The sequence below is a fragment of the Rhipicephalus sanguineus genome, chromosome 7, assembly GCF_013339695.2.
Source record: "Rhipicephalus sanguineus isolate Rsan-2018 chromosome 7, BIME_Rsan_1.4, whole genome shotgun sequence".
In the NCBI taxonomy this organism is placed as follows: domain Eukaryota; kingdom Metazoa; phylum Arthropoda; class Arachnida; order Ixodida; family Ixodidae; genus Rhipicephalus; species Rhipicephalus sanguineus.
In genome coordinates, this window is record NC_051182.1 from 110,047,427 (window position 1) to 110,070,860 (window position 23,434).

A 23,434-nucleotide genomic window follows, 5' to 3' on the forward strand; every position below is an offset into this window, starting at 1 on the left:
ATTTTAGGGTCCATCGGTATCACTGCATTTAGGTTCCCAACGAACAGCCGCTTCAACGCATGATGTGGTCGCAAAGATCAAATTTCCATATGCACATTTAAAGCTTGTGCGCAGATGTTGCTTGTTATGCAACTTAATGGCTAATGATGGTCTCTCATTACATACGTCGTGAGCTCCATAGTTTGAGTGTTTCGTCATGACTGGAAGACAATATGATTTTAATTTTTAGAAGGTGCATGTAAATGTCCATGAGCGTTTCAGCACAATGTGCTAATAAATATGAATGGAGAAGTGAGAACAAGAGCGAAACGTTTACACAAGTGCTTGCTTTGTGATTACCTGTAATTAGAACTTACAGTGAAATAGTGAACGCTCCAGTCAACGATTATAAGCTGCTGTAGTCACGAACACACGGACAAAGGGAGACGACAACACACGCGTTCAGAAAGCGCAAGAACAGAGTAATGAGTGGTCGTCAACGTATGCTAATGTAACTTTACACTGCAGCAGATGCTGATATGTTCCGCTCTTACAAGAATGGATGCGCTAGGTTGAAATAAGAAAATCTAATTAGATTGATAGGTCAGTCCACAAGAAGTTATGGCCTCGATCCTAAATGCAGTGATTCCACTCCTGCGCCAACTGCGCCAAAGTGCGCCAAATTGTATTTACTGCGCCATCCTGATAATATCGACGAAATTTGCGCCAAACTGCGCCAAAGTCTCGGGTTTGGGGGCGTCTATCACCAGCAATCGCACCGCCGGCGCGTCAGAACATCTGCAGCTCGATCTTGGGGCTGCCAATAAAGTCGCAATCGTGGACCAAGAATTATTCCGCTGAATAAATAGCGCTCGCGCGTGCGTTCCGAGTAAGCCACGATGCCATGCACGGTGCCGACGGAGCTTCTGTTCTGCAAGTCGGCTCGACAGCAAAACGCGCTCTCCGCAGAGGCTTGTGACGTCTAAGTGCGACGGCGATTCATCGGCGGACGTCGTCTGTTCCAGAAACGCTGCTGATAGCTCGTTTCAAGCTTCGCACGGCACTTAAGGAAAGCAATGTTCAGTAATAACTACATGAGTGCCGCTAAAATGTCTGTCACTTCTGTTTCCGGACATCGCGGAATGAAATCTGGGGTCGCTAGCAGTATATATATGTAACAATATCGAATTTTATTTGCTTCGCGTTTATGGAAGAGCACGCGAACGGTGGAAACGCGTTCACACTTTTCCTCAGATATACTTTATCCATGGATCTTCATTCGGAAGAGCTTTTTCGTAATTGCTTATACCGGCACGTCCGAGTTTGTAATCACTCTGCGGTAAATCCCCCTAAAAGGCCCTGCCCTTTCGAGCTTACGTGCTAGGGTTCCAATTCGAATTTTTAGATGTGAAGCATCTTATAGCGGAGTTCAATCCGGTGGTGGTGGTGTGCGGCGTGACCACCCTTACTGCGCATGCGCAAACCTTCTCCACTTCCCCTCTCCACTCCCCCTCTCTACATCACCTCTCCCCTTCCCCCCTCCGCTTTCCCACCCCTCCCCACTCCTCCTCTCCCATCCCCTTCCCCTCCCCCTCTTCACATCACCTATCCCCTTCCCTTCCGTCTCTCTGCTTCCCCTTTCCCCCTCACCACTCCACCTCTGAAACGCGGGCTCTACATGCCGCAACACTGCTTCGCATCGCCTCATGGTCCCCTTTAGCGGGAGATGGTGTGATTTTTGCTTGCTTTTTTAAAAATGTCATCTCATTAGTAAAATATCTCCTGGTCGGAGCAGCCGCAAATGCGCAGCTGTCAGTAGCGGGCCCGTCGCTGACGGCCCACAGTGAAGCGGCTACGCCATGTTACACGTCCGCCCGTCGCTTTCGGGGGTCAATAGCTGACGGTTAAAAAAAACTCAGTTTCGCTTAAGAGCGAAGCAATGAATGCGATACCAAAAAATGGTATTGTGAAACGAAGTAAGACTAGCCGCTAACTCTTTTGGATCCGATCTCGCGTAACTGAACAAAACGCTGGTTTAAGCGAATATGGCCCCTCCAGGAACCGAAGCGTTTTCTTGCTCTGAGTTCTCTAAACGCGAAGTCAGCGTTGAGAGCACAGCAAGTTTACGAGCCGTCTCCTGATGCCTCAGATAGCGCGCGCGCAAGCGACTGCGCCCTTCGAACGATGCGGTACCTCTCCCCCCCCCCTACCGCTCCCCTGGCGTCCCTTCATGCTCCTTACGAAAGACGGGCGGGACGTTTCCCCTCTGTTTGATGAGCAATCGACGGCAGGCCCGCACGCGGTGTTGCGTGACAGCAGCTTCGCGGACTCTCCGTTCAAGATATATCGGTGTTGCAGCCCGAGATGCCTTCACGCCGTTTCCGCGCACCCCGCGAGCCTGAGACCGCCGCGTCTGTCGTTAAACTGACAGTGAACAGACCACGGCTCTTCCCTGGAACGGTTACGGGGGGGCGAGAGGTGTTTGCCTGTCATCGCGCCCCTTGCTTTGGAACCAAGCGTCGATGTGTTCGACCTTCGACCCCAGGAGCTGGCGCCTGGAAGCCGCGGCCGGGTCACGGTCACGTGATCGTCGTGGGAGGGAGAGAGTGTCGACGAGGCGACAGGGAGTCCACCTCCGGCAGCCAAGGAGACAAGCTGCTCGGAAAACCGCTTGTATACTCAATCGGGCCTGGGGCCCTTTGTTTTCTGGTCGCGTAGTTTATTAAAGACCCTTCAATAACCATCTCTGAGTCCGCAGTCTCCTACATCCCCAACAGCGGGAAGATGTTATCTCATGCGCTGTCCGTGCGGCGGGGACAGACGGCCGGCTAGTTTAATCTTCGCTTCAGCCGCGTTCGTCGCCAGCGCTCGCGAGCTTTTACCCGCGGCTAGAATGCGTGTGGTGCTGTTATTAATTTGGACTTTACACGGAAAATTACGTCAACGGCGACGGCAAAATCCGCCGAGAGTGTCCCTATAATTGCTATCGCAAGGGTCAATGTACGGGGTAGATTTTGCGCCCCCCCCCCCCCTCTTATCTCTCTCTTCTCTCTCTCTCTCTCTCTCTCTTATTTTTTTTCTCTTTCCTCCCTTCTATTTCTCGTCTTTCTATTCCCCTTCCCCGACCCCCCAGTGTAGGGTAGCCAACCGGAAGTGTTTCTGGTTAACCTCCCTGCCTTCTCCTTTTTCTGTTTCCTTCCTTCCTTAAATGTTATTGCAATATGCTTCTGTATTGCCCTCCAGGAGGTAAAATTCGCTGCTCCAAAGTGCTCCCAGATGCAAAATTATCTGCTCCAAAATGCTCCAAGATGAAAATTTTGCTGCTCCAAAGTGCTCCAAAACGGAAATTTTGCTGCTCCAAAAATTGCTCCAAATCAGAAGACCTCGGTAGCATCACTGTAAATATGTAATAAGGGCTTTCCTATTCCTTTCAAACCAATATTAAATGTTAATTACAGTATGCACGACATCGAAGCCACATAAGCGTCTGTAGTTGGTGTATATATTAGATCTGCGAGCAGTCACGAAGTTATACCAATTAGCCCCCATGGCAACTTTACTTCCATACACTCTCGCCCATTTTCCAATAAAATCATTTGTGTTTGTAGAAGTTAGCGCACGCGTTATCTCTTCCCGCCGCTCCTGTGTCCGTTGTCATTTGCTACAGTATGTCGTACCCAGAACGCTCACTTTCCACGATGTTAAATATAAGCCGGTGGAATGAACCTATAGAATGGCAAAGGTCAGAGCGAAGCTCGTTGTCGTTGAGTAATTTTCCGGAATATGTTATAGTTCTTTATCAACAGCCACACGTGAATATTAGTGCGCAAGCACAACAATGGTTCCGTAGAAATGAAAGCTTTGTAACTACGGAAATATTCTTGTACATTATTTAGATCGCATGCTTCCAACTGTTATATTCATAATAGGTGTGCTGCATTCGTTAGCTGCCTAATGATGCGTATTAGGGGTAGAAATCGCGAATCGTTTTTTTTTTTTTGTAAATGTTTCTTTCCTCAGATCGGTGGGCTTCAGCAACGATACGTAGCGCATCTGGGGTAGCTCACATTTTATCTTACGAACAATTCTGCCGTCAGACGTTTCTGTTAGAACAGCCCTAAAATGAAAAGTGATATCGTTTCACGTGCCTTGTCGTGATTTTCACAAATGGAAACTTTGGGAACGGGTTACTCGCTGAAAGATTTCATCGTTCTTCGGCCGAAACCCTTTTCTAAAAAAAAAAAACTCGCGAATAATACTTCGCTGACAACAACTCTGCTTACGTAGGTTTCGAGATTACACAGTGATGAAGGTGTCGCTATTCAAGATACCAGCACGAAATACAGCATTTAGGACCGTGTAACCGAGAGCAGCAATTTTAACTAGCAATAATGAAGTGAAAAAGGAGCTCGAGAACACACTGAGTTCTATCTTGAAATATTTCTTCTTTTGTCTTTCATGTAGGGTGGTCTTCGTGGCGTCGTCTGGGCGGACTGTGTGCAAGCGCTTGTTATGTTCATAGCGCCAGTTGACAATTATTGCGAAGGTCATTTATGACTCCGGTCATGTGGAACCACCACTGAGATCCATGAGCGATCTCAATGTGACGGAGTACATGTTCAGGTGAGACATGCGTAGATACCTTAAGTGTTTTGCAGTTCTGATATATTGTAGAAAGAGAGAATAGGAGTTCAGAATTTGTATCTGCATTGTGCAATATCTTTCTTGTTATTTTCTGGCTAATTTTACCACAATTTTGCTTGTAGAACTTGATTTCAACATTTTACCTTTGACACATTAGAATAGCTTAAAGTGAAGGTAGTGGCTAATTTTACCACCATTTTGCTTGTAGAACTTGATTTCAACATTTTACCTTTGACACATTACAATAACTTAAAGTGAAGATAGTATGTTTTATAGCATCATCGAGCTTTCCTTATTTAGCTTTTGGTAAATGCAAGCAATATAATGTCGTGGATCGCGGAATGAATGGTGCTGGAATATCAGAAAATCGGTAGGCCGTCACGTGAGAAGCAACTTCATATTGGTTATGACACCAAACAAGCACTTTGGAACGAACTCCTCGATGAAAATGGAATATATTTGTGGTACGTAGCACTAAATTTATGTGGTGGGCATTACTGTTTATCGAACCAAGTGTTTAAAGTTAAGAAAGTGATGTGGAACAATCGTAGAACAAATCGGCTGAATTATAGGATCGTTTTAGTAGTTGCTGTTGACACTAAGGCAACGCCTTGCCCTGGCAGATCACTGGTGAAATTTGCGTAAATCCTTAAAGCCGACTCCTGTGAAATGTGAAAGGCGACTTCTGTGATCGTTTATTTAGTAAACCATCAGGATTAATATATAGGTAAACACCAGAGCCGCACTTCCAGCTTTGATGCTTAATCATCTGTACCGAGTGCTTCGCCAGTGATCTTTTTTTTTTCCAATAATATACACAATATACCAGCTGCGTGGGAAATTTTGAAATGTTTTGAACGTTCTACACGCTTGCGATGAAATAATGCGGGAAAGCTTTAAATACCAAACACATCACGATAAAATATTTTCTGCTGACATATGGCCGTGCAAAGTGAATAATATTTGACGTGAGCTTAACTGCTTTCAGTATACCTATGCATCTGGTAACCTCAAGAGGTGAGAGGAAAGTGTTTTTTTGCCTGGGCGAAACGCAATTACTGTCGGATATTGTGCGGAGCGTGGACAGGAAGACGAAGAGGAAGAGTAGTGGAGAAAGTGCTTAAATTGCTTGGACTCATTAATGCGCGTATTATTTAACATTTGTTTAATTAGTATTTCATAAAGAAACCAAAATTATCACAACTATTCTTGTTTTCCTATGAACTGTCTTTTTCACATATCCATCTTTCTCTGCTCCTTTTTTTTTCTTTTTTGCGCAAATTCTTTGCCGCACGTTTCGTGGCCAATCCCCCGCGGTGGGTTGAGCCATTCTTCCAGGAAATAACCAACCAGCCAGCTATGATGGGACGGTATCGCGCTAAGAGCCGATAAAAGCTGCAGAAGAACTCTTCCCACAAATACAACATAGTCATCACGTTTTTACTCCTTATGCTTTTGGTAATGCAAACTTTAATCTTTACACGTGCCACTGGTAAGCAATATAGCACCATTTGCACGCATGTAGGAACACCTTACCCAATGTAAATGTTCACTGACTTCGCTCTTATCCTTTGCCAGTTACTACTTTATTATAGCCCATATGAAAATGACTTCTAGTCACCCTTTTCAACGTATTCACAGCAATGATCTCTCTGTATGCCACAGGGCAGACTTGGATTTGACACTAGACGAAAACATATGGAGCTGTTTCATCGGAGGTCTGCCGTATATTTTTGTTCGAGTCGGCTTCGACCAAATGGTTGTGCAGAGATTTATGGCAGCAAGGTCGGAAAGGGACGCCAAGAGGTACATGCCATTTGTATGCTTATTTTTAAGCAGCACTGATTTAATGCTACTTCGCGCAACTTCTTATTTGTTTTGTTTTTTTTTCTTTAGAATAGCTGTCGTCAGTTCTGTGTTCGTGGTGTTCTTCTTCTTCCTCGTCGGAGTGGCTGGCGGGACCATAATTTATTGGTACAGAGACTGCGACCCTCTGCTGTCTGGAGCAATCAAGAGCTATGATCAGGTGACTTCCACTTAATGACATTTTCCCTTTGAACTGAGGCGTTGTGAGCATTAAATAGGCTACGTACGGTGTCCTGCCACCACTGTAAATTGCGTAATGTGAGTTATATATAAGTAATGTAGCATTAAACAGAATTTGTAAGAATGAGTTACTATTGATGTTTATCTTACGTGTTTCATAGGACTGAACATCAGAAGTGTATGTGCTGTTATAAAGTGGGAAAATCCGCTAGATAAAACAAAAATAATACAATAAGATATGAAAAAGTGTCGTTTAGTAGTAGGATGAATTACGCTAATTAACTAAGCAGCAAGAATGGTAAAAAGAGAAGTCACAATACAAGAACGAAATCCATCCGTTCAGGCCACCAACAAGCGCGTGGGCAAAGGTGTCTACGGAAATTAATTTGTTTAATCACTTCTACTTCTTAGAAGTGGAATCTTCTGGCAAATGCCAATTTTCTCTATAGAATACATACCTCTTCATCTGCTAACTTTTCCTATAATTAGAAAGTGTGTGGTTGTGTAATTTGCAAACAAGAATTGGACTATTAAAATATTTTCAGCAGCGCAGGTTTTCACGAAGTTCTAGAACGCATAAGTGGGAGCGTGAGCGCCGGATGCTTAGTTCGTGTGTTTTTGATGCTTTTTCATATTACCTATGTTAAAACGCAAGACAAAGTCCGGTGCATCGGTGTACATTTACAATATATAAGCTTTCGATGGTGCCTGAGCATACTTTACATGAATTCAAGAAGATGCAATTTCGTAAAATTATCATGCGTGAAGATATGTTGTTTTTTTTTATTTCAATTTGGAGGTTACCGAAATCATCAAAAGTGCGCCAGTCAATTTCGTGTTGTAGCAGATTGAACTAGCGTATTGTTTGTTATGGTGAAAACAACGGTGATTTGCTACAGAGGCTTAAAGAGGAGTGCACTGTGTTGATGTTCAGTCGGAAGTAACACTTTTTCATTATATGACGGAACATGACAATGCACTGGTGAATAAACACTTATACGTTAAAGGAACATTTTGAGGAATCTAAGCGTTTTTGAGTATATTTTCCAGACTGACTTCAGATAATGAAAGCATGTTCTCCTCGCGCGTTTTTCGATTTCTCAATAGCGTTGTTGTTGTGGCTAAACTGGCTAACATGTCACTGTATGCTTCCGTTTTGCGCTTTCTTCGTGATCTTTACCTCCTGCGAATAGAAAGAGTGATTAGCAATATTTACTCCTTAGTCAGCGTCAACTATATGCTAGCAGCGAATAAGAAAATAAAAACTTACAGGCATGAGAATATTAAATAATATTTATTCGATGTCTTAACAAATTGATGACATTTCTCAAGCTCCATCCCCAAGGTTTAAAAATGGCTTTGATATCGTTTTTTAAAGCGCAGTTTATATTGCCTCACTAGTGTCGTTGGCGCTTTAGGTGTGACCGCCAATAAAAAAAGCGTGGCGATCGCGGGCGCAAGCAAATGCGGGCTTTCGAAGGTGTGGCGGTGACATGGGTATTTGTACACGCCGTTTTCATATCATTAATGCTGTCTCGATCGTGAGCTTGTTGGCGATCAGCTGTTTCTGGTACCAAAATCTTATATTTTATCGAGGTCACTTGTCATTTCACGTTGCCAAATTTCATTGTTGCCTGTTTAGGAATGCAAGACCGTCGTTGTTGCCTGTAGCAACTGAAGTGTTGTGCAGCTGAGTACTCGTATGACGGTGCAATTCCCGGCATGGAGGAAGGAAACAGTTGGGAGGCAGCATTGTGCTATGCGAAAGAAAGAAAGAAAGAAAAAGAGAAAGAAAGAATGAAAGAAAGAATGAAAGAAAGAAAGAATGAATGAATGAATGAATGAATGAATGAATGAATGAATGAAAGAAAGAAAGAATTAAAGAATGAAAGAAAGAATGAAAGAATGGAGAAAAGATAGAAAGAAAGGAAGAAAGAAAGAAATGTAGTACATAAGACACGCACACGCCAAACTTCACTGACCCTGATTTTCCCGACAGGGCAAGATCTCCTGAATTTCTTTTTTTTGTTCCACCGTACAACATATGCTTCGAGGGAGCACTAGCTTTAACAGTGATTACGCTTCAAAAGTCAATTGTTCGCTCCCAGTGACCTGCAATTGCTTTTTTTTTATACATTTCTTCCTTCACAGACATTTAAAATTGGGGAACCAGACGTTGACGTGTTGTAGATTACGTATATATGAGTTGTCGCCACACTCAAACTGCTATGCGACTCAGTGTGTTGACAATCGAGTCCTGTACATTTCAGGTCGTGCCTTACTACTTAAAAGAGAGCCTTTCCGAGGTCACAGCAATGCGAGGCCTATTTCTCGCGGGTCTCTTGGGTGCTACCACAAGGTGAGCGCGTCGATTAGAACTGTCTCGTTTCTCGCGTAAGGTTTTGTTTCAAGGATAACGAAACTATGTATGCCATCGCCCGGATCATTTTACTAAACACGCCAATTTATTCTGTCGCTGTAGCTTCCAGATGCCAGATTAGCTACTGTAGGAGGCAGAACTGAGGTGAAAAAAAAAAGCGAACTTGTGAGTCAAGTCGCATGTTTTGGCGTTTTCAAACAGGTAGTACGCGTCTAAGGACAACACACTAAACTTGTGCTGCTATAAGGTAGGGTACGATACTTTTGAAACACGGTGTCGTGCAAACGTCAGTGTTTTAGAGGAAGTTCGCGCGGACTGGAATATATATACTGCAGAAATTATGCTCTTGGTATATAGGGCGTTTTGTATCCCCCATAACAAATGAACTCGCGCTGTTCTCTTGGCGAAGCGAATTGTAGTAGTTTCCCGTCGCTTTCTCGCGGTTTTACAGCCGCCGCTGAAGCAATGCTTGAGCGCTGACGCATGTTTGTCATAAGAAGGTTTAATCCTGACTGTTCTTTCGAGGCAGAGGTCTAGATATTCCTTATTTTTGACGTGGGAGCTACCATTTCAATGGAAAGAAAAGTAATGTTAGCCCATGTAACAGCTTAGACTAAGAGAAGGTGCCCATGGGGAAGATGTGCTTGGGGAAGGTGGTATTCTGGAAACCTCAGGGACACGCTTGGATGAGCTCAAAATACTTCTTTTAAGTAGATCATACTGGTGTTCTTATACTAATGGTTTCACCTGGGTTTGTCGGGGATTCTACGTCACTTAGCAACGAGAAACAGAAAAGATGGCGAGGTGCCAAGAAATAAGACCGGGACGCACTCACGAAGATATCTGTGTCGCTTACCTCCCATCTTTTTTTTTTTCCGAGACACTATTGATGTCGCAGTATTGGTTCTGAATAATAATTACAACAATATCCGGGGTTTAACCCCATAAAACCACTGTATGATTATGAGCGACGCCATAGTGGACGGCTCCGGAAATTTCGACCACCTGGGGTTCTTTAGCGTACACCTAAATCTAAGTGCACGGGCCTCAAACATTTTCACCTCCATCGAAAGTGCAGCCGCAGCGGCCGGGATTCAATCTCGCGACCTTCGGTTCAGCAGTCGAGCGCCTTAACCACTAGACCACCGTGGCGAGGCTTGGTTATGAATATAAGCAGAGATAAATTATTGGATGAATAAATGCTGCCACTTGGCTTTACACATCCAGAATATAGATACTGCCAGATTTTCATACGGGCTGGGTGAAAAATGTGTATTCAGAAATATTTCAAATGCTTGAGTTCACATTATCCCATTTAGTGTTGGGCTGTATAACTGACGGGTTAAAAAAGACAACAAATGTCTGTTTTAATAATAAATCTCACTAAAACATGCAAAGGACCCGGTTTCAGTGAGTGTCGTCAGAAATACGCTGATATATACGTTACACTTACACATCCTCGTTGATCTCATTTCTTACAGCACAGTCTCATCGGTAGTCAACTCTCACGCAGCTACATTTTACATCGACGTTATCGCACCATACTACAAGCTGTCGGAGGAGAAGGCGTTGATTGTAATGCGACTTCTCGGTAAGTTAAACGCATGTAAATTTCTTTAAAAAATGTACATTTGAGAGAGCACGCCTGAGCATACCCCAACGATTTGTTATCCTTTCTTCGCCTTCAGTCACGCATCACCGGTACCCTACCGTACTTACTCACATACTGCCTGCACTGGTTAGCACTTGCTAATCGTGATTAGTAACATGCGTTGAAATTTGGGCGAGTTGGTACGGGATCATCTTCTAACAAACTTCGTTTGTCTGTTCTTTATTTCTTTGCGTGACGTCCCGCTGCGGAGATTGTGAGGCGATGATCATGATTAGTGTTCAGTACATGGTGACTAATGTCAGCTATCGTTCGCTAAAATTGGCCATATGACGACTCATATCGGTTATTGCTGGCCAAATGACGGCTAATGATGCTTGTTGCGCTGGATAAGTAAATGTATTTATTGGCTACGCAGTTGCAATTTAGTAGTGTTCTCTGACGTTGGATAAATGATCACAAACATTAGCTAAGCATGGCTGAAACATTCCTGCTGTCGACTGGGGCTGGCTTACTATTGGCTTGCTATGTATAGCGTTGCCATATGCTCGCTACATGATGACTAGAGGCTGGATTTTCAGGCACTAAAAAAGCTCGTTTTAGGCGCCAAAAATAGGCAGGCAGAACAACGTTTTAGGCTTTCAAAATAGTAAATATAAGCAGAATAAATTTTCACATAAATGCAAATAACTTGAAACGAAGACGTGCACGAGTTCTATCTACGAAAGTAAAACAAAAATGCTATTGCTTAAGACGGCACAAAGGCGTTAAACAGTTGAACATATCCGTGAAATGTGCTTTCTCCCGCACGGTTCGCAGAACACGGAACACCGCCCCCCCCCCCCCCGAAACTTTTCATTTTTACATGCGTATATATGCACACATGCATACAAACGCACTCACGAACATACATAGAGTATGGTTGAAACTCGCCCCCCCCCCCGCCTTCCTTCCGAAAAAAAATTTCTGGCTACGCTGATGCAGTGAACACCTTACAAGTTAACTTAAAAAAAAACAAAAGCCGCGTACACATCATATTTTCCTTTCTTTTTTTTTTTCTCTTCACTCTCCTTTCTGCTGACGGCTCTCCACGGTCTCGCATTCCCGAACCGCGCACGCCATGTCTCTGCGGCGCCGAATGTGCGTGTCCTACTTCACGGCTGCTAGCAGTTGTTTCCTGGAGTTGGTTGCACTACAGCACTAGGTTGAACCCCATAGTGCCGAACAGTCAGTGTTGCGCGGTAGCATAAATAACGGTCTCAAACTGCTCCCGGGAGAGTAAATTTAGGCTAAATAGTGTTAACACAAGCGCTAATTTTGAAAATAGGCATTTATAGGCACTATAAAAACACTATAAAAGCCTTTCTTAACCTCTAATTCGTGCTCATATATCAAAGTGGCACGATAGGAGCGCAAGGAACAAAGTAGGAATTTGCCTAAAATCCGGTCTCTAATGATGACTAGTGTTTGCGGAACGACTATAAGTGTTGGACAATTCTAGCTAGTGTCGATTAGTGTGAGTTATCTGTTGTCATATCAGCAACATCGTCTTCTTTCGATCGAATAGCCAATGTTATTTCCGCCTTTATGTATGTATGTATGTATGTATGTATGTATGTATGTATGTATGTATGTATGTATGTATGTATGTATGTATGTATGTATGTATGTATGTATGTATGTATGTATGTATGTATGTATGTATGTATGTATGCGTAGACTAGGGTCGCTTTTGCTTAAAGTTTTCAATTCTGTTGTGTTTCAGTTTACCTCAACGTTATAAATGAAAACGAGACCACTGACGTATCTGCATTGTGGGCAGTGCGACCGACCCGTAATTTCTTCCTATCCAGCGTTTGTATAGTAGTAGTCTTTTTTTCTTCCATTATTTCCTTCCCTCTATACTTAAATCTGTCAATCTCATTCCCCATCCCTACACAGAGTAGCATGCCAGCGGTATACAGAGGCCGGGAAAAATATCTGTTTTTCTAATAAAGAGTCTCTCTCTCTCTCTCTTTTTTCTTCCATCCGGGCCACGCTGCCCACATCGCAAAGATGTTAAATTACCAACTCGGCCGCTTGCCGTTTTAAACCATTCACGTGTTTCACGCATTCTTTTTATGCGGTTAGGACAACATTGGTAGTGAAAAGAATTGACTGAGAATTAAGATTTATCTGACCATAAGTAATAGCACTGTCGCTATAACAGGAAAAGAGAGCTTGCATTCATTCGAAAATAAACATTGGCAGTGAAGCACTGTGCGACGGAGGAAGCGTTCAGCAGTCTAGCAGTTACACATATTACCCTCTCCATATTTTTGTATTAAGAATTCACGCTACAGCACTAAAGTCACGAAGCAAAGGGTTTTATATATTATCCTTTGAAAGACTTTTGCAAGTTGAGAGATTAAATAGTCTGCCTAGGAATCATGCGATTCTGTCCTATTTCAAGGTTACTCACTCAAGCGAACTGTTTATTTGCAGCATTTGCGAGCGGTGCAATCATGACACTGTTTGCAATCGCAGTGCCGGCACTGGGAACAGCAACTCGGGTGCGTTATATGTACTTTTCTTTTTTTTATATATTTGCATATTAACTGGCAGCTCAACTAGCTTTGCGAAGTTTCACGTATTTGCTTTTTGCAACAGCTGTTCCTGAACTTCTACGCCTCCGCATCGGGCCCGTTCTCTGCGCTGGTCATTCTGGCCGTCACGAGTCCATGGGTGAATTCAAAGGTTTGCGATGTTCATACATCAACTGTTTTGATTTTTAGGGGCGAAGCACCTTAGGGGCTAGGCTTTTTCCTTGTGTGGTGTCCGTGCTCACGGCGCAGCACCGTGCAAAATCCCCTAAAAAAGGTTTAACAATAGACTAATATCAACCATAATTGTGACAGAGCACTATGAAACATCTAGAAGCACAAATCGTTTATACTAGTCGGCGATTTCAACGTACACATTATGGATCTTAGGACCTAACTTTGTCGTCGACTCCCACTGTCCGCTGTCACGTTGCAAAGAAAACCGTTGCTATAGTTGAAACATATATGTGTGTGTTTCAATAAAAAAGATATTTACAATAGACGAAGAACAATCATAATTGTGAGGAAACAATATAAAACACCTACAAGCACAAGCCCTTTATAACAGTCGGTGACTTCAACGTACACATTATGGACCTTAGGACCGAGCTTTTTCGTCGACTCTTTATGTTGCTCAATTTACATTGCATGGGGCAACGCTCTGGTAAAATAAGCGAGACACAATAAAATAGGTTGAACAGTACACTAATGTGAATCATAATTGTACCAGGACGATATCAAACTCCTTCAAGCAAAACCCTTTATACTAGTCGCCGACTATAACGTAGACATTATGGACCTTAGGACCTAGCTTCATGCACTTGTCATCATTCACTTCGTAGATGCGTTCCATTTTTTAGTGTCGCGAGCCGAGTGACACTCCCGTATTTCTTCCAAGCACTTCCGGTCGAACGCTTACTTCCGGCTTGCACAGTATCTTAGATAATGCGTTTAAAAAATCAGAGTGGTATGGAATCAATAGTTCCGGTTAAAGTTAAAACTTGTGTTGTATGTATATGATACAAGGGCATAAGTTAACTTACGATAAGGACCAATGAACTTTCACGATGACAAGCCAAAATTAATTAATTGAGTTCATTGAAAGAGTAGACGTTTTCCTATGTGAGCAGCTGGGACCATTGCGGCGCCTGGCGGAGCAGGTCTCAAGTAGGCGCTTCTTTCTACATGACCTCTGAAATTCGCTTTGGCAGCGCGCGAAGCGCATACCTAACCAAAGCAATACGTGCGAGGGCAGCTGCCAGCCACCTAAGTCAAGAATTATGGTCGGCTCCAAATATTTGTTTACTCGTTGACGCACTGATGATCGAGTATTTTACTTGAACATCCGAACAATTTTGCTAAATGTTTCAAGTATCTATCAAGGCAGTGTCGGGGGGAGAAAAGTGAAGAAGTGCGCGTAATATTATCAAAGGTTGTGGAAGCGTGAACGATAAAACAGGAATGAAGTACAAAAGAGTACATTGCCGTTAGAAAATCGGCCAAGAAAGAAGACGCCATCAGGGCTTTCGTGGAATTTCCGCGACGTTGCCTTCTATCTTGTAATTTCTTGCAGACCATGGTGTTTAGTTGTCTCCACTCTTTCTATATCTTGAACTTATATGTAGGGCGGGATTATACAATCAGGTACATTGAAATCCAGAGCTTGAAGCAGGTATACATTTAGAACATAACACTATATAGACCTTAGGCGCTGTAGCGCGCACACGCACGCACACACACACACAACCGTGTGTGTGCGTGCGTGTGTGTGTGTGAAATACCATGAAATATATTAATATGTGGCCAACCCTCTATCATAGATATCCGTAATAGCCATCGATGTCCCGCACTGTCTTCCATACCACCCAGTTGCTTTGCGTAAACGCGACAGCCGTATTCAGTGCGTAATCTTCATTTGATCGTTTCCCCAACTCACATTCCAGGGCGCAGCTTGGGCAAGCTTGGTCGTTTGCGCATTCCAGATCTGGCACGCGGTGGGCAGGAGCATGTCCAGCGTGGCCAAGCCACCCGTATTTCCTGGGACGCTGGACAGGTGCCCCGCGCCGGAAAACATCACGGCTGAAGCAGCCAGGAATCTGTACAACGCAGACGGACAGAGGTATGAGCACGCATCGTGGATGCGTAATTCGAATGCTACGTGTATTTTCTTACGCCGGTGAAGCAATACAATCAACATGAGAAATAAAAGTCACTAGTGTTTCTTGCTGCTGTCTTTTGAATTTCATTATAAGGGCTTTGAGAAGAAACCGCGGGTCATCGCTGAGGCCGTCATAGCGATCCCGGAATAGGGAGCCCTTGCCCCGTTTTCCTTCGCTCTAAATAAAAAAAGACGTTTCTTTAGAACGCTTTCTTAATAATTGACGAAACGTAATGATGCACTATACATGTGTTTTGATGATCTACAAGCCTTAGCCTTCCACGACGCCGCTCTTTAAAGGTGCACTATTATTCGGAAAATTATACAGAGAAAATCAATCACTAAACAAATCGATCAATCATATTTAAATGCTGAGACAGAACATGCACTGAAGTGTTGGAAGAGTGGTGCAGCGCGGATCGCAATTCCCGTGCATGTCGTAAACAGTGAACCCGATTCTCGGCTGAATGTTGTGGTTTTAATGTTAGAAGAGAGTTGAGCAACAATAAGTTAGTTTACAAAGCTAAATGCGTAATCCTTTGTTTTTCACTCTGATATTTACAGCGCCTACGTCTTCCCGCTGTATCGGCTGTCCTTCTTTTGGAGTTCCTTCTTCGGCGCCCTGATGACCATAACGCTTGCCGTGGTGCTCAGCTTCGCAACAGGTACGCATTAGCACGTTTTGGTGGCCGTAATGTCTAGTCTGCAGAAAAGTCGCGATTGGTAAAAGCATTCCTGATTCCACCTTACGATATTGAAAGCTTAAGAATAGAAATTCTCAATTTTTCCTGCCACGCTCAATCCATAGGTTCGCATGGCGCTAATACAATCTTTACTCTTGAAACGTTAAAAAAATGCCACACAAAGATGAGGAGAGAGTGAGTAGAACGCTGTCTACCATCTAAACCTTTCTAAACAAACGCCAGATAGCTGTGGCATATGCACAGACATTATTTTATTGAATTTCGAAATTATGGCTTTCTTTCGGCGTTACTTGATTTTGTTAGGAAACAGTACCCTGTGGACCCGATGCCAGCTTTAATTACGGTTTTTGGACTATTGTTCGCTATATCTGACATTAATAGTTGCACTCAGTGTCACCGTAATTGTTCATGTGAGCAACGTTCTATATCTCTTTTTGTCGGTGGCATATCGAAAATTCTCATATGACACATATGCCTTGTATCCAATAATCTCGTATGAACACATATGAATCATATGTGTTCTCGTATGATCATACGAGATTATTGGATCTGTGTCATACGTGTCATATGAGATTTTTCGATAGGGATATGGAATGTATCGATTAGTGTATTTCTTTGAGTGAGGAGAGGGGAAGTCATAGAATGCTTAAAAAGTCTCTTCTGTTTTTTTAGGCTCTGAAGCTTGTTGTGTGCACTTCCGACGCTTTAATGTTCCATGGGAAAAAAAATTGGCTTCTGCGGCATGACATCTCTTGATGCGATATATTTCGAGTGATAACGGGGCGTTTTCAATTTGCCACTTGGTTGATACAGCCCTTCAGGCAAAGCCATGGCATTTGGGGAAGTTCTAGTTCTCGTGGCTTTTAACTCCTCCGCATGAATTTTATGATTTACTGGTCCATCCTAAATTTATGATAAAAGCCTATTTATATCCTTATAAACGAACTCAACCTATCTTCAGACGTCCTGCGACCTTGACTTTCGGTACGTAATATTAAATATTGAATTTCATTAATGGTGTTGCCCTTCACGTACCATATTTTATGTATTCTCGTTGCTGTAAGCAATTATAAGCGTATTAATTTTATTCACCCTCTTCTGTACCTATCTTTTGGTAATATTTCGTTGATCTTATCCCATACCCAGTACACCACGCTTCACTCCTTGTCTGAAGTTCCCTTCGTTGAATGATTTAGATTTCTATGGAAATATTATGTTACTGAAAACTATTATATTCATAAGTTAACTCGCGCATTCGTTTTTTTTTTCAAGGTGGTATACAAAGGGCCCGAAAGAAGTTACGGTTCACCAGTCCTCTATTTACGGAATTCTGGAAAAAATTTAAGCTGATCGGTGAAGAATATGAGGTGGGTACAAACCTTGTGAATGATCGTTTTGTCTTTTTTTACTAAACCTCTATCAAATTACATTGCTATGGAGTAATTTGTTCTATTCATGAATATCTAGTATTCGAAGTAAAACTGCGGTATTTACTAACAATGGAAATCACTTGTTGCTGTCTATTGCGTAAGAATGCTTTGTACTGCTGCATTTCCCTCCACCTGACTGAGGCGACTTGATAATTGTAATTAACGTTACCTACTCGTCACGCCTTGTACAGTCAGTAATAAAGTGAACATTGAATTTGTGTTTAAGCAACGATTGTTCTCGATGTGCGGATACGAATGCGTCGTACTGACCTACGAAATGGTATTTTGCCGCCTGACATTTGAATGCTGTGAACACTTTTGCGCTTGCCACTGAGTCGAGCCACTATGATCGACCTTTTCAATGTGGCAGTAGGTTGTTTTTTTTTTCGTTTATATTGTGCAACTGTACGCCCGTCGATGCCTTTAGGGAGATCAGGGGACTAGCCAGAAATTTATCTGGGGGGGGGGGGGTCGACGGGGTTCGACTTCCCTTTCTTGCATGGTCGTGCATGTGTTTGCTTCGTTCTGTGTCATATAAACAAGTGAAATCTAAATATTTCGGTGGCGGGGGCCATCGCACCCTCAAAGCCATCCCCCTGGCTATGCTATTGAGGAGTAGGGAATATAACTAGGTTAGTAGAAAAAGTACTCTCCCACTGTCCTTGTGTACGTCGTGGACTACTCAAGGTTCATATTTTGTAAGGCTGCTAAGAAGTGAAAATAAATATCTAAACTTGTCCTATCTTCGACCATACTGATGTTGCCTGATAATTTACTGATACTTTATTTGATGAGACGACTTGTTATCTGCTGAGGGATCATAAAATCGGGACACCGTCACATTCAAGCTTTTAGGCCAATCTACCATGGTTTAACGAATATGTACGTTCCGCAGCATGATATATTACACTTATGCGTTTTTGCATGCTTGTGACTAGGGTTTATATCTCGAACTCGCAGAAAAACCAGCAAGCTTACAAGGCGCAACGCCGCCCGCCTCGATATGTAACGCTTATCTCCCGCGCTCATGATGTATGTTTCTCAAGGAAAACGTGTGATAATATTGCCCTATGCTTTTAATGCTAAAGCTTTCGATGCCACATCAAACGCGAAAAGTGACCCTCGGCGTCGGCGACGTCAGCGTGAACACGAGCGATGCAAATAATTATCATCTGAGGATGTAACCATGGGACGTCATCATGGCGTCACATAATATGACGTCACAAGATGACATCATCAGACTAAATCATTGCATTGTGGAAGGTGGGCCGGTCCCGGCGGTGGTGCAAACCAGATGAGGTGCAGGATGCCTGCGATCCTGGAGGCAGCGCAAAACCACGTTAGGTGCAGAAACCCCTTCGCGGAAGGGGGGGGGGGGGGGGGGGGAGATCATTAGGTCGAATGAGAAGACAAAGAAGGCTTTCGGGTTAGAGTCGGCTTAGGCAAGCGCATTACGGACTGTGTGATTTATATTTTGTGTCTTCACGTGGTTCATGTGGAGAACACAATGGGAAAATGATAAAATAAGGTTATAGGTTTTGAGCGCTCGTTGGGATGTCACTGACCCACGCGGTAACAATTAGAACAAGGTAATTGTGCTTGCCTCATTGTTTCTTTCATTCGCAGTGAGTGCACCAAGGACATTGAACGGCGTCGTCGTCTCGAAGAACAGGTCTGACGACGATGAGCGAACGAAGCTGGGCACCGAGCTGACTCCGGTGTATAAAGAGCGCACGAGCAGCGACCGTCGCCATTGCAAAACGCCTCAGAGTGCCCAACGTAACGGAAGAAGCAGTTGACTGTAGAGCTGTGATTGACGTTCTTGGCTGTTATTCTGTCCGAAGCCAAGTCGCTTCTGTATTCACCACGTCGCTGCCATGTGGGAAAGCCCCAGGATCATTGCCGCCTCTGGAATCTCGAAACACGTGTGTGGACTCAGCAGGCGCGGGTCAAGCCGAGGGCGACCAAAAAGCTCACTAGCAGCTGCTTAATGCTATTGCCTTCCCTATTCGGGAACTCACCCACCGCTGTGGGCTAGTCATTATGGTGCTTGTTGCTGACCCGAAGGTCGCGGGATCGAGTCGCGGCCGCGGCGGCCGCATTTTCGTTGACGGCAACAACGCTGGAAGCCCGTGTGCCTAGATTTAGGTGCACGTTAGAGAACCCCAGGTGCTCTAAATTGTCAGAGCCCTTGATTACGTTGTCTCTCATAATTATATTGTAGTTTTGGGACGTCAAACCCCCTGAATTATGAAATAACTGGTAACTCGGTTTTGCGGGAAGTCCCCAAAGTGTAGAAAGTTTCATGAAAGTGCAACATTGGCACTCACCTGGGCTCTATCCCCTAAATTGAAGCTTGGAGCAAAATGAATGAAGATGGGCTTTGCCCATTATGTAGACTGACAGGTCATGATCACAAATAAAAAAAAACGAGAGAGCTAAGGAAGGTGTTTTCTGAACATCTCACCATGTATGACTTGTCATGAAACGGTACCTCACTTTTCTGATTGTATTTTGTATATAGTGCTTGTTAGCATGCACCCGTGCGACTACGCGCAGTGTCCTGCTCTTTATCATGCGAACTGATCACTTCCGGTATTGAGGGCTGTAGTTCGAGCTTGGATAGCTTAACGATGCATTCCACTGTGTTCCTTTAACTGAGTTACTCATCTGAGCGTTGTTCCGCCCGATACACTAGCATGTTGTTGACTAAGCCCCTGCAGTAGCGGAGAAGAAAAAAACGAATCAATGCAAATCTATGCGGCAATTCTATTGGTCCCACCAGTTTTAAGGTGTTCATGTGAAAGACATACGTGAAATATTAACCTAATCAGATAGTAGCTACTGTCAATGCGACACGCGTGGTAGCTTAGTGGCCACGGTATGGTTTCTGCCGATCAGAGTGCGGATTTAATTCTCGGTCACTGATGCGCATTTGGTAGGCGACGAAATGTAACCGCAGAATCTATTCATATGAGATAAGGCCAACTTCGAAGTAAACTATAGGACGCGACATGTACAAGTTCGAATTACTTACGTTCGCGTAATGTATTGCGCAGCCCTAAAAGAAATCGTACATGTCCAGAACGCTCAACGTAAATGCTGAATTTTCATTAACATTTTTTCATTTAGGGACAATAATACAAATCATTTTTACATCTTTTCCTGGTACGGTTTCCACCCATTGTTACACTCCTCTTTTTAAGGAATCTTTTTACTTTTTTGCAAGTTCCAGAGCTTTCAAGTTATTTGTAAACATTCTTTGTACAGTGTATGGATCTCTGCTATGTTTTGTGACTCGTTACTTTGCGCCACTGTTGTTTTTTATCTTTCCTAACTTTGTTTATGTTTACCGTCCCTTCAGCCACGTGATATCCAAGTGTAATTGTGCGTTATATAACACGCACATGTTTGTAGTTTGGCGAAGAAAGGAGCGAAAGAAGCAACTTTCAGCATTAGAAGACAATCACGGCAAGCGTTAGCGGTTACATGATGCAATAAAAGAGAGATTGAGTTTCGAACAGAGTTGTTCCACGCATATCTCGCACAATTCAAGCTTGCATACGTGCGATCAATGCAAATATTTCTCTTTGATGATGATGATTAGTGGGACTTTGTGGCGCAAGGGCCATGGGTGGCCAAAGAGCGCCATGTCTTTTGTGTGGTGTTAGCGATGACCAATGATTACGATGACAGGGTGTATTGTGACTGTATAGAGGCCTAAAATCACGCGCTATAAAGAAGCGTAAAAGATGTGTATACAGTAAAAAATTATGGCAGTGACAAGTGGTGTGATCTATGGGTGTGAGATGAATGACGAGCGAGCATGATATCTACGTGTGAGAGGCGGGAAAGCAGCACGGATGCTTCCTCAAGGCCTTTGACCCCAAAGGCCGGGAGGCAGGTGCTTCCTTTGAGAGAAACCGCAGCAACAGCCTCAATCATGAGACCGCGCAACGGAGCGCCTGGAAAAATAACGTTGAAATACGTACATCTTTCAGAAATTCAAAGAAGGACTGGTATTTAAAAAAACCCGCATTTCCCCGAAGGGGAGTATGAGGAAGTGCGAAGCACGGGGTGATGTTATGAGGGGGCGCGCGCGACTAAACTGCAGAGCTGAGCGAAGGAGACGGCAGCGAGAGAGCACGCGCAGCCGACCCACGGAGGTCTGGCCGTTTTTAAGTGCAAAGCACTTTTACTGATGATGATGATCTGTCTTCCGAACTCGTTCCAAAGAACCCGCAACGCGTTCAACTTGTTGGCGGCGTTGCGCACGCCCGAGATGGGGCTCAGGTTGTTGTCGAACCACAGTCGATCGCACACCGCGCAGCTATATTCGAAGCTGCGGTCCAGGAAGTCTCGCTTGAAGCGCGCGTCCGGCCGATCGAATTCGAGGGCCCGCGCTCGCTCACGCATCGCGTCCCCGCGCCAGATCGGCTTGGGGGTGCTCGGCTCGCTTCGCACGCTTTCGTTCGGCGTCTCGCCGCCGGCCTTCGTCACCACAGGCAATGCGCGGGGCGCGCGCAGCCACGGAGCGGAGGGCGGAGCGCGCGCAGTCACGTGAGGTGTGACGTCGCTGCGCCGTTGCTACAGATGCTCCTCTCCGCTCCTCGCGCCGTTGCTATGGGACGGCGGATTCAGGGTCGCTTATAAAGTGCATTCGCACTTAAAAGGGGTTCTCTGCCGATGAGCATAACAGGATGGAGTGGGAACTGCAGGTATGTAGATGAAAAATGTTTTTTCCTGAGGGCGTCTAGTTCCGTACATTGTAGTAGGGTGTGAAGTACAGTTAAGGGACCACAGTAGTCGCACAAAGGTGGATCGCCTCCGGATAGAAAGTATGAATGTGTACTGTATGTGTGGCCAATCCTAAGTCTGTAGAGTGTAACTTCTGTGTGGCGTGACTTTGATACTGGTGTCCAATTACCTAGTTGCGGCTTGATAACATGCAGTTTATTTTGTGTGTTCCTATCTCATGTGCTCTGCCAAAAGGCCCTGATGTTTCTTTTGAGGAATGGTTTTAAGTCTAGTGGAGGGATAGCTACAGACGTATTGGGACTGTTTTCGTGGGCGGATGCTGCTAGCTGATCCGCCAACACGTTCCTTGTATCTCGCGGTGACCTGGCACCCAGCACACTACGACATGTTGTTTAAGAGAGTAGATCGTGCATAAATAGAATAGAGCGAGACAAGGACCGGATTTGTGTGTTTTGTCATAGTTTTTAAAGCTTTCACTACGCTTAATGAATCCGTGTATATCACTGCCTTTTGTAGTTTTAATTGCTTTATGTGTTTAACTGCCGCAAGTATCGCGTAAGCCTCTGCCGTGAAGATACTGGAATCAGGGTGCAGAATACCGGAATCGGAAAAGGATGGACCAACGGCTGCGTACGACACAGAAGTGTTAGACTTTGAGGCATCTGTAAAGAATTCAGGGTGTGGGTACTGTATTGTAATTGGAGGAAGTGTGTACGAATATGGTGCAAGTGGCGCATGCTTGGTAACTTCGACGAAAGAAACATCGCAATCTATAACTGCCACTGCCACGGCTGGAGATAGGCAGCGGTAGCCATTAACCAGTGTTCGAGAAGTGGCACACCTATTTCTTCAGCTAGGCCCCTCACACGAATTGAGTACGGCTGTATCATCGAGGGACGGTTGTGAAAAAGTTCAGAAGCAGACAACTCATTGATTGTTGTGTGTGAGGGGTGTTCGTTTGTTCCGTTCACTTTGAGGATATATACAAAAGATAGGTAGATCTCTGAAGGTGGTAGCGCCATTCGTCCGATTCGATGTAGAGGCTTCCACGGGGCTGGTGCGAAAGGCACCCCGTAGAAAGACGAATTCGCAGATGGTTGACTGGGTCAGCATCTTCAATGCACTTGTTTCTCCGAGTGATAGA

General features: G+C 44.2%; 1 protein-coding gene across 1 annotated transcript in view; it reads left to right on the forward strand.

The window, feature by feature from the left end:
- LOC119398922 (putative sodium-dependent multivitamin transporter) overlaps positions 1-19,331 on the forward strand; it is a 57,657-nt gene extending 38,326 nt beyond the window's left edge. Inside the window, exons 7-17 of the mRNA XM_037665736.2 lie at positions 4,444-4,602; positions 6,289-6,429; positions 6,520-6,649; positions 8,940-9,028; positions 10,531-10,640; positions 13,143-13,210; positions 13,308-13,394; positions 15,184-15,359; positions 15,963-16,063; positions 17,375-17,473; positions 19,159-19,331. Coding sequence (XP_037521664.2) covers positions 4,568-4,602; positions 6,289-6,429; positions 6,520-6,649; positions 8,940-9,028; positions 10,531-10,640; positions 13,143-13,210; positions 13,308-13,394; positions 15,184-15,359; positions 15,963-16,063; positions 17,375-17,473; positions 19,159-19,331 — 1,209 coding nt within the window. The 5' untranslated portion in view covers positions 4,444-4,567. The remainder of the gene's footprint in view (positions 1-4,443; positions 4,603-6,288; positions 6,430-6,519; positions 6,650-8,939; positions 9,029-10,530; positions 10,641-13,142; positions 13,211-13,307; positions 13,395-15,183; positions 15,360-15,962; positions 16,064-17,374; positions 17,474-19,158) is intronic.
- The last annotated feature ends 4,103 nt before the right edge of the window (positions 19,332-23,434 follow it).